Source organism: Rhinatrema bivittatum, chromosome 3 (genome assembly GCF_901001135.1).
Source record: "Rhinatrema bivittatum chromosome 3, aRhiBiv1.1, whole genome shotgun sequence".
NCBI lineage: Eukaryota > Metazoa > Chordata > Amphibia > Gymnophiona > Rhinatrematidae > Rhinatrema > Rhinatrema bivittatum.
The window spans coordinates 506,795,288-506,812,461 of NC_042617.1; the positions used below are offsets into that span (position 1 = coordinate 506,795,288).

A 17,174-nucleotide genomic window follows, 5' to 3' on the forward strand; every position below is an offset into this window, starting at 1 on the left:
GGAAAAATGACATGAAGAAAAGTCAATAGCTTTGTATTAGGATCATCCCTCCATGCTGGAGATCTGATGGTACTGTAATCATATATCAAGTATAGACTGCAGGGAATGAGAGATGTGGGGCTTTTAAATGTCTGATAAAAATATTAATGCATTTATTTAACTTTTCAATAATTACGAGCATAATGTATTCATTTAGATGTGTGTTCTGTAATTCCTTTTTGCTGACTCCTGCTAGTACTGATGTCAAAACTACCTTACTCCATGCTGTACCATCACGTCAGCTCTAACATAATGCTTTGCTCCAGTCTCTTCTGGAGGCTGTACAGCCCAACAGCGTGAATATGGGAGAAGCAGGCAGGAAGCTGGCTTAGCATCCACCTAAGACCACGGCTGAGTTTACCTTTTTTTTTTTTCATTTTAGATCTTCAGATTCCTTCTCAAAGATAGATTGCTATATTCTCATTCAATTTTTACACCTCCCCCCAGCCATACCGATAACATATCTCTTCTACAAATCTCAGTTGGAAGGCGTTCCCAAAGTCATGCCTCTACATGCTTTCCTGAATTGTGAAAGAGAAAAAAGGGCAGAATTTGAGAGAGACACATTAGAAATGGACCTTTCGTTAACATTGTGCAGTGCAGAGTTCTAGTAGCCCTATTGGTCTTTGGGAAAACTGGAATCCATGGGCAGTAATACCTTTTTATTCTACCAACAAAAAACAAGTGCTGAGCATTTGAGGTCATACAGGTGTCTTCACATCTGAGCAAGGGACCTGTGTGGACTTGCAGGCTCGTGTACTACATTTTTGTTGGTTCAGTGAAAGGTATCAGGGGCCCATAAAGGCTCTGACGGTTAACATTCCATAGTCAATAGATCAGAGCCTTCCCTGGAAGGAAAATCTTAGCAGGTAGCCTGGATATCAAAGTATAGCATTAAGGAGGTCCGCCTCCTCTCGCACCAGTTTCCCATAGCAACAAGGACTAAAGAAAAAGGTATCTTGGCCAGAGTCTGATAAGAGGCAATCTTCGGGAGAAGAGAGACAGGCTGTAGCAAGAAAGTATGGAAAGGAAGAAAAAGGAAATAAGAGAGAAACAAACCTGAAAAGAAAAAATGAAAACATTTTAAAAAATGACTCAAAGTATACAAATTTTATATATTTAATTTTGCCTGGTTTGTTTCTTCTTGTACCCCCTTATGCTTCCAGTTTAGTCAGAACCAGGGCTGGCCAAATCCATGAGCCTTCATTCACAGCTACCTGGGTTATTTTTACCCTATTTTATATCCCTCTATCTCGTTTAAGCAGACCACGGTGGAGATGTCCTCAGTTGGGGGATCAGGCAAACATGTTTCCTTAGAACTTGCAATCTAGGCTCCAGATGTGTCACTGAGTTTGGTGGCTGTGATTCTCCTTTTGCTGGGGGGCTGTGAACACTGCCTCCACAGCATGCCCAGCCCAGGGCATCCTGGGAAGCAGAATCCTTATCCGGGAATTGAACCCCTGCGTAAGCAGTGGGTAGCGATGCCACAGAGCCATCAGGCCAGTCTAAGAAAATGTTTTAAGGAAAACATTTTTCCTTAAAATCAATGTAAACTATATGCCACTGGTTCTCAACCCAGGCCTTCAGACACACCTTAGCCCATCAGGTTTTCAGAATATCCACTGTGAATATGCATGAAAGTGAGTTGCATTCACTGCCTCCATGCAAATCTACCTCATGCATATTCATTCCTGAAAATCTGACAGGCTTAGACGTGTTCGGAGGACTGGGTTCAGAGCCTCTGCTATATGCAAATATGCCACAGATTTTAGAAAACTATATTGCAGATTATTCTAGCCCTTTCTGCAAAATTTGACTGTGAACTACCACAGGAGACCCAGGGACCTTACATTTAAAGGGCATCACCTATCTCCAGCCAACAAAAGAGAGAAATCTCCGGTCTACCCATTTATTGTCTTTGAATTGTAGAATTGTATTCTGCCTCTTTGCTAGTTTGTTTCAGGTTATGTACTGCGCAATGACTGAGCTAGAGCTCTGCTATGCATGTTGGGAGCTTCAGTGCATATGATCTGCTCCTTCTCTTCTTGCTGGGAATGGCAGCGCTGCAGTGGTGGGGCTTTGTTGTGCGTGTGATGCACATGGCCCAGTGCTGCCCTCTAGGAACAGGAGTGCACACACCGAAGCTCGAAGTCTGTTTGTCCATTTCTAAGTCTGTCTGTGCCCAGACCTTTAAGAAAGAACTGAAACCGTGTTTGTTCAGACCAGCATTTGATGTGTCTGTCTAACAGACAGCAGATTCTTCTGATAATTAATGTCAGCCGACATGAATTTATGATTGTTCTGATGTACATTGGAGGGATTAACTGGAGATAGTTCATTTGTTGACTGTTGGTTTTAGCGAACGTGGCCCCCCCCCCCCCCCTGAATGTTGGATTAGTAAAGGTTATAAATGTTTCAAAATAAATAAGTGTAATTGTCCATATTCTGTGGCCTGCCTAAAAAGAAAGGAGCGATAACCTTAAATTTTAATTTATTTTGTCATTTTCCCTCTGCATTTGAGATGGTGCCTTCCATGCAGGGGAATTTAGTTAAGGCGTTTCAGTGCTCTGTGCTACTTCTGCCATTGCCTCCATGCAGTAGCGGCGTTAAGCCCTTGGAATGTATGACACACTTCCTGTGGACATTTTATTGTTTTTTCTGAACTTTCAGTTCCATTGCACCTTGGTCCCTTTCTTGGGTAGCACTTCATTGCTGTCAGAGGTTACAGTCACTTTCAAGGCAAGGTTGCTTCTAGGTCATGTTTGGTGATGAGGTGTGGAACTTGTGATCTCAAAGTAATGATTGAAAGTAACTTAATTTTCTCCTGTTTTCTTCTCTTCATCAGAAGCCGCCAGTCCTTAAAAGTGAGAGAACACAAAGTCTTGGGCCCTTATGTAGATGGTCTTTCTAAAATGGCAGTTGCAAGCTACAAGGTAAGGAGTGAGTAGGTTGCATTTTAGACTTGCTTGGCTGTTGACCATGGAGACTAAAATATAGTTTTCATGACTTAAACATGCAGCCACACGTAATTCTCACAACCCTGCAGCATGGTTGACCCTTGCAGAGGTTAAGTGTAAAAACTTAATAATAATTTCACAGACCTGTTCAAGACTACAAATATTCAACAATATTTGTATTATTTCAAACTTTATTAAAACTTTTCTTCTTAAGCAAAGATTAACAGATGTTTTAATTTGCATTCTAGTTTTTCCCTTAGAGTATTCTTCCCTCTACATATACCTGTAGGGAGGCTTGTAATATTTAGCCAAGAATGATAGTGATGTTTTAAAATCCTGCAGTGTAAAGGAGAAAATATTTATGATTTGATTTAGTTTATTGATTTGAGAGAGGGCCTTTCCTTTAACGCATGAAAGTGGCTAAGAGAAGAGAAGCATCTCATGGAAATGCTATACACATTTGTTGAATCGGAGCAAGGTGGAACTGGGAGATTAAATTAAAAAAAAAAAAAAGAAGTACATTTTTCAGTCAGAGTATGGAGACAGTGTCAGTATTTGCAGTGACATTAAACATCCATTTGAGATTGCCTGTAAATAAAGGGCACATGGTTATAAAAAAAAAAAACAACTTAGTGTGTGCCAAATTATGAACACCTGCATACCTGACTGGGAGATGCACAAGGGCTGGGGAGAGGAGAGGAAATGAGAGATGGTGGCTCTGTAGGGAGCACTGCTGCTAGCCCTGCTTCTTTCCGTCTCCTCAGACCACCATAAGACAAAGGAGCATGGCCACAACCCTATTATCTGACTCCTACTACAGCTGTGTTCTGCAGCATCACTTGTCGTGAATAGCTCTTATTGTTTTGTTTAGGACATTGAATCACTGATGTCAGAAGGGAACAAATCTCGAACTGTGGCAGCCACCAACATGAATGAGGAGAGCAGTCGGTCTCATGCAGTCTTCAACATCATCCTCACACACACCCTGTATGATGTCCAGTCAGGGGTAAGTGCAGCAGATTCTTGTGGCTGTAAGTTAGAAACTGGCTTTGCTAGAAGGCTGCCAACCTGGTCAGCCTTGGCATGCGTTGCTTGTGTCTCCTGTAACTGGAGATAGAGAGGTAGGGAAAGCAATGACTCATGTCCTGTGATGGCTGAACATGCGGTTATTACTCAGAGCTGCCAAACCTGTATGGAGCCTGTATGGAGGTGTGGAGAAGGTGCCCCGTGTTCAAACCAGCAGCAACTTTCGGTCCTGTTCATAAAATCATACCGATCAATTTCTGATTAACAGATGTGTAAAACCATTCTATACAACTAAAATTTTGTCTGGATTAAGTTTAAAAATTCTTTCTACCAAAGATTCATTTTGGATTTTGAAGTGTAATCACAGAATGAACCACAAACTGGGACTGTGCTTCAAAACCTCTCTAAGAGAACACAAGACATGCCATGCTGGGTCATACCAATAGTCCATAGAGTCCAGAAATCCTGTCTCCAGTGTAGGTCACTTGGAAGTACCCAGATCACCTCCCTGTTGCTCATTCATATTTATGTATGTATGTATTTATAGTAATTTCTAATATGCCTAATTATTAAACTTTTGTTCTGGGCAGAGAAAAACATTACAATATCTTAAAGTTTCATCTAAAAAACAAATTAGTCATCAGAATATCAAACATAAAACAAGGTAATAAAAAAAAATTTAAACAATATATAACAAGTAAATCAGCAGCTAAATATCAAAATAAATAATACAATCATAATGTCTATTTTCAAAATGATTTATAATCTGACATCTTGCATAAAACCAAGGTAAGTCATTCCAGAGCAGAGGAGCCACCTGTAAAAAAGGCCTGATTTGTCTCTCTTAAGCGTTTAGCTTTTGCTCCAGAAATAGATGATAACTGCTGAGTAGCCCATCGCAGAGGACGAGAAGGACAATAATCCACAATCAGCTGTTGCATATAAATCGGACTCTTCCCATACACAACCCGATGAACCAAGGTCATAGATGTAGGACCTGGCGATCCCCTTGCCTGCCTAGCTAATGTTTTATTGGACCTGTCCTCCATAAAACCCAGCTAGGCTGGGTTTTATGGAGGACAGGCCCTCTGACAGCAAATTCCACAGCTTAATTGTGTTTTGACTGAAAAACTAATCTCTGACTAGTTTCAAATCTGCTACCAGTTAGTTTCATGGGTTATCCTATAGTCTTAGTATTATTTGAAAGGGTAAATAATTGTTCCCTATTTTTCTCTACCACACCACTCATGATTAAATAAATCTCTGTCATATTCTCTTCGTCATCTCTTCTCCAGGTTGAAGAGCCCTAACTTGTTTAGCCCATCTTCAGAAACGGAGCCGTTCTTTCTTCTTTCCTTTTTGTTCTCCTTCTCGGCACCTTTTCTAACTTTTCAGCTGCACACACAATTCAAAGTGCAGTTGGTCCATCGATTGATGCAGAGGCATTAAGTTGTTCTCAGTTTTGTTTCCATTCTTTTCCAAATGGCAAAGAAACAAATCAATTAAAAAAAAATTGATATTTTGCCTTTTCCGAAAGGTAGGCCTAAGGTGGAGTAAAAGGCATTAAGTACCCAAATAATGGATATCTATTTATTTATTTATTAGTTTTTATATACTGGTGTTCAATTTATAATATCACATCGGTTTACATTGTAACTGTGTTCAAGAAGGAGGGACTTTTTGTTTTACATTATAACTTCTTCTAGTTTTACATTATAACATTCAGTAGATCTTATTTAACATTGCAACTAGCTCCTATTAACATTGTAATGAACTCTTATTTAACATTGTATTTTTAAACTTTATTAATTCTTGTTAGGTTAAAAGGTTAAACCTGAGACAGGATACAGTTATGAGGTAGATTGCAGGTAAATAGACAAGAAGTGGGGTACGTTAAGTGGGAAAGGAAGTGGGTGCATTGGGTTTAAATTGCATATGTATAGTTCAGTAAGGTAAAACCCATTTGGGTAGAGCTTGCAAGTTGGGTGAACCTTGTGGGATTCACGGTCAGGAAGACTACTGAAGGGCATATATTAGAGGTGGAATCAGTGCTGTGGAGTCTAGGGGAAGGCCTGGCTAAACTGTTCCATATTTTAGGAGCAGAGCAACTGAATGCTTGAAGTCTTGTGCAAGCTATCTAACTGAGCTGGCTGCCCACACTACACTTACTTCTCCCTTATCCTGTACTTGAATAAAGAAGGAGCTAGTCCATTGTGATGACTTCATTTGTGTCTTTACCTCCTCTCTCCCTTTGTTTTAAAATGTGGAAGAGAGACTGATGGGGCTCTTAGTACTTCCCTAGCTCTTTCATTGGCCATACGTGGCCACTCTGTGGAGGTTGGTATGCCACAAAATAGTTTTGTTGATTATAAGTGTGCCTTGGGTGTGAGAAGATTGGGAAATGCTACACCAGTTGCCAGCTCCACCCAGGAGGAGGCGTCCCACTCTAAAATCATGAATTGCAGCAGGTCCGGAGGGGTTCCCCTTTAATGTTGTCAGCCTTAATTAAGGATGCAGCTGCTCAGGAGAGCCATTTCTGGTGGTGGCCTGTTAATTAGCTAGATAATGAGACCTCATATATACTATGGCAGGGTACCGGTGAATTAGTCCCTGGGTGCCAATAGTTCAGTAATGCGGTGATAGACTCTGCGTACACCGTCACAAAGTTATAATCATAGGTCTCACTAGATGATCAGAGTACCGACAAAGTGTAGTCGGTTACTAGGTATTAAAGGCAGTAGAAAGGATAAACACTTATCGTAGCATGTTTGGCTGTTATTGCAGTCAGGGACTCAGTACTGGCGTGTTGGCCCGACACGGCTCGTGTTTCTGGGGAACCTTCTTCAGGGGCCGCAGTATGCCAGTGCTGCAATATAATGAAGCAAAGTTAACATATCCCATGTTCAAGACAGACGCAATGCAAGCTATTAGTTGCCATAAACTTACTATTTTCCAGACTGCCCGCTTCTTCTGCTACTTGGCTGCAGCGATATTTTGGCAGCAGGATCCGCCATTTTAAATTGTTAATTATATACCTACCGCTGTGGGCGGGAACAGGTGAAAATGACGTCAAACCAATTTAGCTAGACCAGGAAACTAAATGAGCGAAGCCCATTCAACTGAGTCATTTAGACCAAGAGGTGTTACGGACATCAAAGTGAAAATCCACCACTGTTCACGAAGGTTGAGTATTTGTTTAATGTCTCCTCCACGTGGGCTAGGTAAAATCTGTTCAAGAATGGTCCATCGTAATTGATCAAACGTATGGCCAGTTGCAATACAGTGATCCACCATCGGTGCTTCCAATTTCTCCGTGTTTAAGCGGCTGTACGGGGTACCGAAAGTCCACAAATCAATAACAGACCCTCCATTGAGACCCATCGTATCGAGTAACGGATCCCTTCTGGAACCACTAGCCATCTTTCTTGATAAATTTCTTAAACCTCATGTTCAAAAAATGAAGGCATATGTTCAAGATTCAACGGCCGTTCTGAACAAATTGGCAGATTATTCAACTTTACCAGATACTACAACTTTGGTCACGATGGATGTCGTTTCATTATACACCAATGTATCCCATTCCACAGCCTTGCTGACTATTGAAGAAACTTTGAAAAATAATATGGAAGGCTCTAGAATTCCATTCTGGTTTATATTTGAAATAGCTAAAATAGTGATTCAAAATAACTATTTTTCGTTCAATACCCAATTTTACCTTCAAATCCATGGCATAGCAATGGGGTCGTCGGCAGCCCCCTCCATTGCTAATTTAGTCATGGATAGACTTGAAAGATTACATATTTACAATTCAGGCTGGTTTAATGCTGTTGCACTTTGGATCCGTTATATAGATGATCTCCTTATTTTCTGGGACCAAGATTTAGCATTGCTTCAGGAATTCATCGCTTGGATCAATACAGTGGATCAGGACCTTAAATTTACTACACAGTACAGTGACACCCATATATCATTTTTGGATATAGCAATTACTGTTCAGAATCAGCAATTACACACTTCGATTCACCGTAAGGAATCTGAAAGAAACAATTTACTTAGATACCATAGCTTCCATCCGACAGCATTTAAACAAGGTCTTCCGGTCAGTCAATTTTTCAGACTTAGACGTTTATGTTCATTGGACAGAGACTTTAAACTACAAGCAGGGAGACTTGCGGAAAGATTTTTCTCGAGAGGTTATCCTTATAGTGCAGTATATACAGCATTCAAAAGAGCATGGCACTCACCGAGGACAGCCCTTCTGCAGTACAAAACAAGGACTCCAGTCACAACTGATATCTGTGTACTTACACACACGGACAAATCGTATTTAATTATGCAAAGTATAAAAAAACATTGGCATATCTTACAATTGCATCCTATCTTCTCAGAACATCCACTCTTTGCATACCAACGCAGTAAGAATCTAAAGGACTCGGTTGTACATGCAGCTGTCACTTTACGGAACTCTACAAAACAGCAAGGCAGCCATCGCGGCTGTGGAAACTGCGAAATGTGTTCTATCACCATAGAGGGATCTTCATGGAAACATCCTCGTACAGGTCGCATCTATTACAAAAATTCGGAGACATCGTGTAATTCCACATCTGTGGTATACCTAATAGAATGTCCTTGTCATTTAACATATGTTGGACGCACGAGTAGAAAAATCAAAACGCGGCTTTTCGAACACCGCAGCCGCTTAAACACGGAGAAATTGGAAGCACCGATGGTGGATCACTGTATTGCAACTGGCCATACGTTTGATCAATTACGATGGACCATTCTTGAACAGATTTTACCTAGCCCACGTGGAGGAGACATTAAACAAATACTCAACCTTCGTGAACAGTGGTGGATTTTCACTTTGATGTCCGTAACACCTCTTGGTCTAAATGACTCAGTTGAATGGGCTTCGCTCATTTAGTTTCCTGGTCTAGCTAAATTGGTTTGACGTCATTTTCACCTGTTCCCGCCCACAGCGGTAGGTATATAATTAACAATTTAAAATGGCGGATCCTGCTGCCAAAATATCGCTGCAGCCAAGTAGCAGAAGAAGCGGGCAGTCTGGAAAATAGTAAGTTTATGGCAACTAATAGCTTGCATTGCGTCTGTCTTGAACATGGGATATGTTAACTTTGCTTCATTATATTGCAGCACTGGCATACTGCGGCCCCTGAAGAAGGTTCCCCAGAAACACGAGCCGTGTCGGGCCAACACGCCAGTACTGAGTCCCTGACTGCAATAACAGCCAAACATGCTACGATAAGTGTTTATCCTTTCTACTGCCTTTAATACCTAGTAACCGACTACACTTTGTCGGTACTCTGATCATCTAGTGAGACCTATGATTATAACTTTGTGACGGTGTACGCAGAGTCTATCACCGCATTACTGAACTATTGGCACCCAGGGACTAATTCACCGGTACCCTGCCATAGTATATATGAGGTCTCATTATCTAGCTAATTAACAGGCTACGGCAAATACTGATGGTATAATATGATGTTGTTTTGAGTAATTGTTATAGATTACATCATACATTCAACAGTCTTTATTTATATTTCTGGTGGTGGGGCAGCTGTCCCTAGACAGTTGCCTGTTTTACATATTGGGAAGCCTGCCCCTTTATATCTTATCTCCAAGCTTTGTAATAATCTAGTCTTCTGGGTCCTTGTGGCCTTCCTGGTCAGTACTCTGCTTTTACCATCACAGGTGGTTTCTGGGAAATTTTAGCCTGCTGGTACCAACCCAGCTACCCGATGGCCTTATAATGGGGCCCATGCCAAAAAAAAAAAAAAAATGCACCGAAAGTGGGCGCCGAGTGTTCAGTGCCCGCTTTCCTAACACGCCCAGGCACCTCTCCTGGGGGCACCATGCAATATTTAAATTAGGGGTCATGCTGCCAAGGAGGTGCTAGGGTTGATTACGCGCTCCTAGCGCCTCTTTGGCAGCGGGTGCCCAGGAGATGTCGGCTGTCCACGGGTTAAGAAAACAGATGCTGAATTTATCGGCATCTGTTTTCCTAACCGGCGCACAGCCGTGGGGTAGGGAAATGGACACTGGTTAACTGAGCGTCCGTTTCCCTAACCTGAGCACCAGCACATTTTAAAAAAACATTTATTTTTTTTTTTAATCTTTTAAACTTTTCCGTCCTCTGACTTAATATTGCCACGATATTAAGGGTGCTCAGAAATTAACTCCTGCTCTGGGCAGGCATTAATTTCTGCATATAAAAATGTGTGGATTGAGCGCACTTTTTTTTTTTTTTGCATGTGGGGTGACTGATAGCCTCATGGACATGCATTTGCTTGTGATGAGCACTATTAGTTTCATGGTGCATTGGATGCGCATTGTGGAGGTGGTAATCCAGAACACCAGGCGTCGCGCACTGAAGGGGCGCGACAAAGGGGCACTCCCCTTTGTGCATCCCGTAGTGTTAGCCATTCCCCATGTTCTTTTATATCCCTTGTTAACAATCCCCATATTTAAATGTTTAATGTATTTGACAAAGGTAACGCATAAGTTCCTGCAAATTTTGTTTAAATGTAAACCGATGTGATTTGTAAAATCGAACACCGGTATATAAAAGTAAGTAAATAAATAAAATAAATAAATAAATCCCCTTATAGCATAAGAGGCTGTGGACAGGAGTCCAAAATGCACATCTAACCACAGGTTACAGGGCGCTCAGCTGAGCGCACTGTTTTGCATCGGCCTCAGTGTCAGGTTGTGCTTCCTTTATCCATCCTTTGTTTTGTCTTTATCACTTCTTCCCCTGCCTGTGCCCTACAAGGAATGGAGGGAGTGTTTTAATACTTCAACATCCCAAATCTGATCCTACCAGTATCTTAGAATATGACATCAGACAAAGACTCTTAGGCCAATCTAGTCCAACCCAGCTCACTCTTGGAAGAATGGCATAGCTCACGGCTGGTTCCAGCCTCGTCTTTACCTCCTTGCCCCAAGGAAAAATCTGTTCCTATTTTCTGAAATCAGAATTGTAGATTTTTTTTTGTTATTGTAAATGTATTTTTTCCTTTCTGATTGTATAACGTATTTACTTGATTATACTTTTTAAAATTATTAAATTGAAAATAAAATTAAATAGGAAGCTAACAAATTTTAGTTTTAAGTACTAGAGAATGTGAGTTTCAACCAGATTTCCATATATATTTTGATTTACTTTTTATAAATAATTTTAAATGAAATGTACATTTTACATGCAGTTTCTTGCTTATATGAAATAAAGAGCCCCTGCATGTGTGTGTGTGTGTAAAAGAATGAAAATGTGTGTGTATTTGTGTGAGAGCCTAAGTGTCACACACAGGCTCACACACACACATAAATACTTATAGTACCTGTAAGTAATCTGCTTTGAAGTAGCTGAAAGGCAGAATATAAACCTAAATAAATTGTGTCGGGGGTGGGGGGGGGGGGGGGAGAGAGCCTGTGTATGAGAGAGAGTGAGAGAGTGTGTGAAAAAAGGAACATGTATAAATGTGTGTGGCAGAGAGGGTAAAGTTTGTGTGTCCCCCTCCTCCTCCACCAATCTGTGCACTCTCAGGGTGACTGGAAATTAAAAGATCTCAAGTATGGAGATATTTTTTAATCTTTATTAGTTTTAATTATTGGGTGGCATTAAGTTTCTGTTTTAAAATATTTGATTTCTGTTTTTGGGAATTCTAAAACATTTTTAAATTATTATATGTTCATCAGATGTTGTGAAATATTTATTCTTTTTATTAGTATGGTTAAACTGATTCATGATTTATATTTCTTGATTTTAATGTTTGATGTCTTATGAGGAATGGTAATATGGTATTGCATACATCAATTGACTTGTTGGGGTTTCCAGTTCAGTTTGTCTGCACATTTATGTTTATGCTTTGTTCTTTATTGTGTATTGTCTCCAACAGTTAACTGACATCTGTGGGTATATTTTGTGAAATCTATGACGTGATAAATATCATGGGGTAGATTTCCTAAATCTACGCGCGTGCGTACTTTTGTTCGCGCACCAGGCGCGAACAAAAATAAGCCGGTTTTCATAAGAATCGTGTGTAGCCTATAAAATCCGGGGTCGGCGCGCGCAAGGGGGTGCACATTTGTGCAACTTGCGTGCGCCGAGCCCTGCGCGCGCTGCCCGTTCCCTCTGAGGCCGCTCCGAAATTGGAGCGGCCTCAGAGGGAACTTTCCTTCTACCCCCCCCCCCCGCACCTTCCCCTACCTAACCCACCCCCCTGGCCCTATCTAACCCTTCCCCCTACCTTTGTTGGCAAAGTTATGCCGGCCGGAGGCAGATGTAACTTTGCGTGCGCCAGTGGGCTGCTGGTGCGCCATCACCCGACCCGGGGGCTGGTCTGGAGGCCTCGACCACGCCCCCGACACGCCTCCCGCCCCGCCCCAAAATTCGCACCACCCACCCGACACGCCCCCGACATGCCCCCTTTGCGAAGCTCCGGGACTTACGCGCGTCCCGGGGCTTGCACGCGCCGCCGAGCCTATGCAAAATAGGCTCGGCGCGCGCAAGGGGCTTTTTTAAGGGTTACGTGCATAACTTATGTGCGTAACCCTTTTAAAATCCTGAATAAGATCTTGTATCCATCTACTAAAATTGTTGTTGCAATGCTGTCAAGCATTTTAAAAAATAGTTTTGCAGGGTGGCTAGAACTGGCCAGGGCTTTCTTTATTGCATATAGGGCTCTTAGGAGTTTTTCTTGTAATGTCATGTAGCCAAGTTGCCAGATACGGTTAATATCTGGTCAGGATAGCCATAGTTTAGGGATGTGCTCTACTTCTTGGTTAATTAGATAAAATTAGACATTTGTGTTGGTGACTTCTTGGCTCATTTCTGCTGTGATATGATAGACGTCTACATGTGGGAATTTCTTTGCATATCATCCCTAAACAGGACTCTGCAGTCTCACCATGGATCGATACAGAAGCAATATGATATTTTCTGCTTTATTCTCTGTCCCTCCCTCTTTCTCCCATCCCAAGTTCACTCCGTTTCTCCTTCCCTTCAAAATCCAGTTTTCTTTCTCCCTCCCATTCCCAATTAACCCTCTTCCCCCTCCCCATGATCAGGACACCCTACACTTCCTTCCTTACTCCCAATCTGTAGTTCACTCTGTCCTTCCCTCCTTCCCAATCCTGGTAGGTTCACTCCCTCCGCACCTTCCCCCTTCCTCTATTGCTGAGTTACTCCCTCTGTGCCACTGCCCCGATCCCCTCACTCACCGCTACTAAAATTAAACAGGATGAGGATGAAACGGGAGCTTTGCAGAGCTTCATGTGCTACTTCCTCCTCCTCCTCTACTGGGACCCAGTGTCGTGCTTTGAATGACATCATTTGAAGCGTGATGCTAGGACCTGGCAGGAGAGGAGGAAAAGGAGGCGCCCGAGGCACTGTGAAGCTCCTGTCTCCTCCTCCTCCTGTTTAATTTCATCAGAGGTAAGTATGGGGATCCAGGGCAGGCAGGCAGGTGAGGCACAATGCAGTAGGTGCTGTCCCACTACCACCAATGCATTTTTTAAAGAAGATCCCTCTCCCACAGCATTTGGGAGGGAGGAGTCAAGTTGGCCAAATATGGGAGGGGGGCCCATGTCCTTGTATCTCCACCCCCCGGTCTGATGCTTGTGCTGGCCATGCAAATCAAAAAGATGATTTTGGAGTACCTGAAGTCTGCAAAATATTATGCCATCATTCTGGACTGATATCAGCCATATTGAATAAATGACTTAGTGCGTTTTGTCTAACAGCAAAAGAACCTTTAAAAAAAATGAAACTGCTGTAGCAACTGTCAGAGAACATTTTTTGCAATTTATGAACATAGATGACAGATGACTGCTTCAATAGTTAAAGAAAATGGACATTAACATTGCAGATATGAGAGGACAGGGCTATGATAATGGAAAGGAAAATGAAAGGGAAATGAAAATGAAAGGAAAGGAAATGAAAAGGAAAATGAAAGGAAAGGGGGAAATGAAAGGAAAATGAAAGGAAAAAAAAGAGTGGTGTGAAGGAGTTAAATCCGCTACTTTTTAAAAAAAAAGTTTTATCTTTTGCAGTTCCCATTCATTGAACTAGGTAGTGAGTATTGCTGCCTCTGTTTCTGATGAAGCTTTCACATTCTTCAGAACTATTCAGAGTATGAATAGTTCTGCATCCACTAATCAATGGCAAATTTTCAAACATTTGGGAATATCAAATCTTCCATTTGAAACCACTGAGCACCACACGATGGGAAAGTCTATTTGCAACCATAGTGGGGAGGTAGATGATGCCTCTTAACTATAGCTATGGAAGATACTTTGACAAAAGTCACTTGCATCAAAAAATATGTGGAGAAGGAGCAGGAATTGCAAGCAATATAAGCAAATTCAAATTTCTGTGTAGCTTAGTGAGGTGGCATGAGATCCTATTGAAAATAAATCTGATAAGCAACTCCCTCCAGACGGTTGAGATAGACTTTCCAGACATATAAGGACTTTTTGGAGTACATATACCAAAAAGGATATGATTTTCCATCTTTCCAGATACTTCCAATGCTCTGTGCTTAATTTTGACTCTTCTAGTAACAGTTGCAAGTGGAACATGCAGCTTTTCTAAATTAAAGCTGATAAAAACCATATCTGCATTTTACTATGTCCCAGGAACAGCTAGTTGGGCTTGCAATATATCAGTGGAACATGAACTAACTCAAACATTAGATCTTAAAGAAACTCTTTGGATCTTTGCAGCCCAGAAGGCATGGAAAGCATTCATCTGATTAATGAGGATGTCATTGCCTATCCAGTCAAAAACTGGAAAGAGAGCTTTTGTGTGTTGGCATTTTCACCATAAAACAAAAAAAATGTTATAGAAATATTAAAAAAGTAATTAAATATAACAAAAAATCTTGATCGCTGTGAGAGAGGGTGTGAAGACAATGCAAACCCAGATTAGCTCCTTTCAAAAAAATTGCCTTAACAAGGCTCATAATTTAAATAGTTCCCAGCTGTGTCCAGTCACAGGAATTGAGCTGAATCAAATCTTCTTGGTCTCGGTGCTAAGTGATTCATGTAGTATAAAACAGAGCACCTCACCCTAATTTTTTATGCTAAATTATTTTTGTATGATTTCTGTAATTGGTTTTTCACGATGAAAGTGTAAGTATGTTGTGTAGATCATTGAAAGGCACTTTGCTTGAATATGTGTATGTACATATGTTTGTTTTTGATGGCAGAATATGAAAAATGTGCAAGTGGGTGAACAGACTTGCAAAGCACTGTATTTTATTATGTATTTAGTTAATGTTATTTATTATGTTTGCCATTTGTTGTTTCATGTTATGTATTGCCTTTGAGCTCTTGTATAAAGTGAAAGTTGGTTTAATAAATCCAAGAATAAATCTTGTTTGAGCGTATGACTTTGCAGGGGGAAGGGGAGAATGCCAACCCATCCATCACCTCAGGCAGTGGGTCGCTTTGAGCCGCCCCATCTGGCAGGCTGCAGCTACGGGAAATCCTAGCAGAGTTACAGGTGCTCACACAGCCCTCTCTGTCTGGCAGGCTACGCAGGGGACATCGGCAGCTCACCAGTAATGACAGCTATTTAGATTTTTATTTATTTGGATTTATTACCTGCCATTTTGAATATGAAATTTACCCACAGTACTTTCCAATAACTTAAAATAGCAGCAGATGAGCAAAATGCCATTTTCAGCTTTACAATAGATAAATATAGTGGTACCAATTTAAATAGCAATTAAACACTCAAAATGGAAATAAAAAATGTGCTCAACAGATACTGATTGAAGTTCTGTTGACTGAGCTCTGTAAATATAGTGGAATTACTAGTGAATGAATTCTGGCAATAGATTACATGTAGCAGAATGTTGTTCATAGCAGCATGTTTAAGCAGCCTAAGACATTTGAGGTGATGCTAGGTAGTGTCCCATAGTCAGTCAGTGTCTTTCTGCTTTGGGTTTGGCATTAAAGGCCTAACTGAAAAGCCAGGCTTGTATCTGTTTCCTGAAATGACAGTAATCTGGTATTTCTCGGAGCTCTACTGGTAGGGAATTCCAGAGGGCAGATGGTGCTCTTGAGAAGGATCCGTTTCAGGTTCTTTTAATTGTTTTTGAGAATGGAATTGACATCGGGGATCCGAGTGAACCTTTTAGTGGATTAGAAAACAAGTATGCAGATAGCCTTTTGCCATAGGGCCATCTCCTTTAAGAGCTTTGAAAATCAGTGACATTTTTTATTTTGTTGTGTAAGGTATTAGAAACCGATATACAGCTTGATACAGTAACATTCATTTGAAGATTTCTCGTCTGTAACGAGCTCGCTGCGCACAATTCGGATGCGTAAGGCAAACCAGCGATACAGTCTCCAGTTTCGCGCGTCCGTAGCGCTTCTTAAAACAGACGCGTAACCCTTCCCCACCCGGCATGTAAATGAACGAATTAGCTGTATAATGAAGGAATTAGCTATTCCCCTCCGATACCGTAACGCGCGCTCAGGTTATCTCATTAGTAACGCACTGTTTTGCTGCGGCCGTAACGTGTTAGTTTACCGCCTCCCCCTAGTAGGAGTTAGGACTGTGAGTCTAGTAACAAATCCATCGACACCGCTTAAGACACTCAAAAACAATAAAACAATAAAAAAAAAAAAGCGATACAGAGATGATCGAGAAAATGTAATGATGTGGGACACACAAAACCTGTCAGAAAAAAAAATAAATTTTTTTAAATACCTGTCGGAGGGCCGCGTGGGTCCAGGCGGCTGGCGGCGGGAGCCGGGTGGTCGCGTGTTTAATCTTGGCCGCGGGCGGGTGGGCGCCTGTTCCAGGCGGGCAGCGGCGGCGGGGGGACACGCGTTAGTTCGAGACGGTCGGTGGGCGGCGGGTGGTCGCGTGTTAAATCTAGGCCGGGTCCGCACAGGCGCGCATTCATTCATCCAGGCGGAGGAGCCGGCGGCGAAAGCTGCCGGCTCCGCCTGAATGAATGCGCGCCTGTGCGACCCCTGCGATTCGGCGCTCAAGGCAGTCACATGCCGTGACGTCACGGCATGTGACTGCCTTGAGCGCCGAATCGCAGGGGTCGCATTCATTCACTGCCGGTGGGGGCTGCCCCGGCAGCCCCCACCGGCAGTGAATGAATGCTGTGA

The 17,174-nt window shown here is 41.9% G+C and overlaps 1 protein-coding gene across 1 annotated transcript in view; it reads left to right on the top strand.

Annotated features, from left to right (window-relative positions):
* The window catches only part of KIF13B (kinesin family member 13B), a 428,508-nt gene that overhangs the window by 152,704 nt on the left and 258,630 nt on the right, over positions 1–17,174 (top strand). The window contains exons 8-9 of the mRNA XM_029596896.1: positions 2,885–2,972; positions 3,868–4,002. Of these exons, the coding sequence (XP_029452756.1) occupies positions 2,885–2,972; positions 3,868–4,002 (223 nt within the window). The remainder of the gene's footprint in view (positions 1–2,884; positions 2,973–3,867; positions 4,003–17,174) is intronic.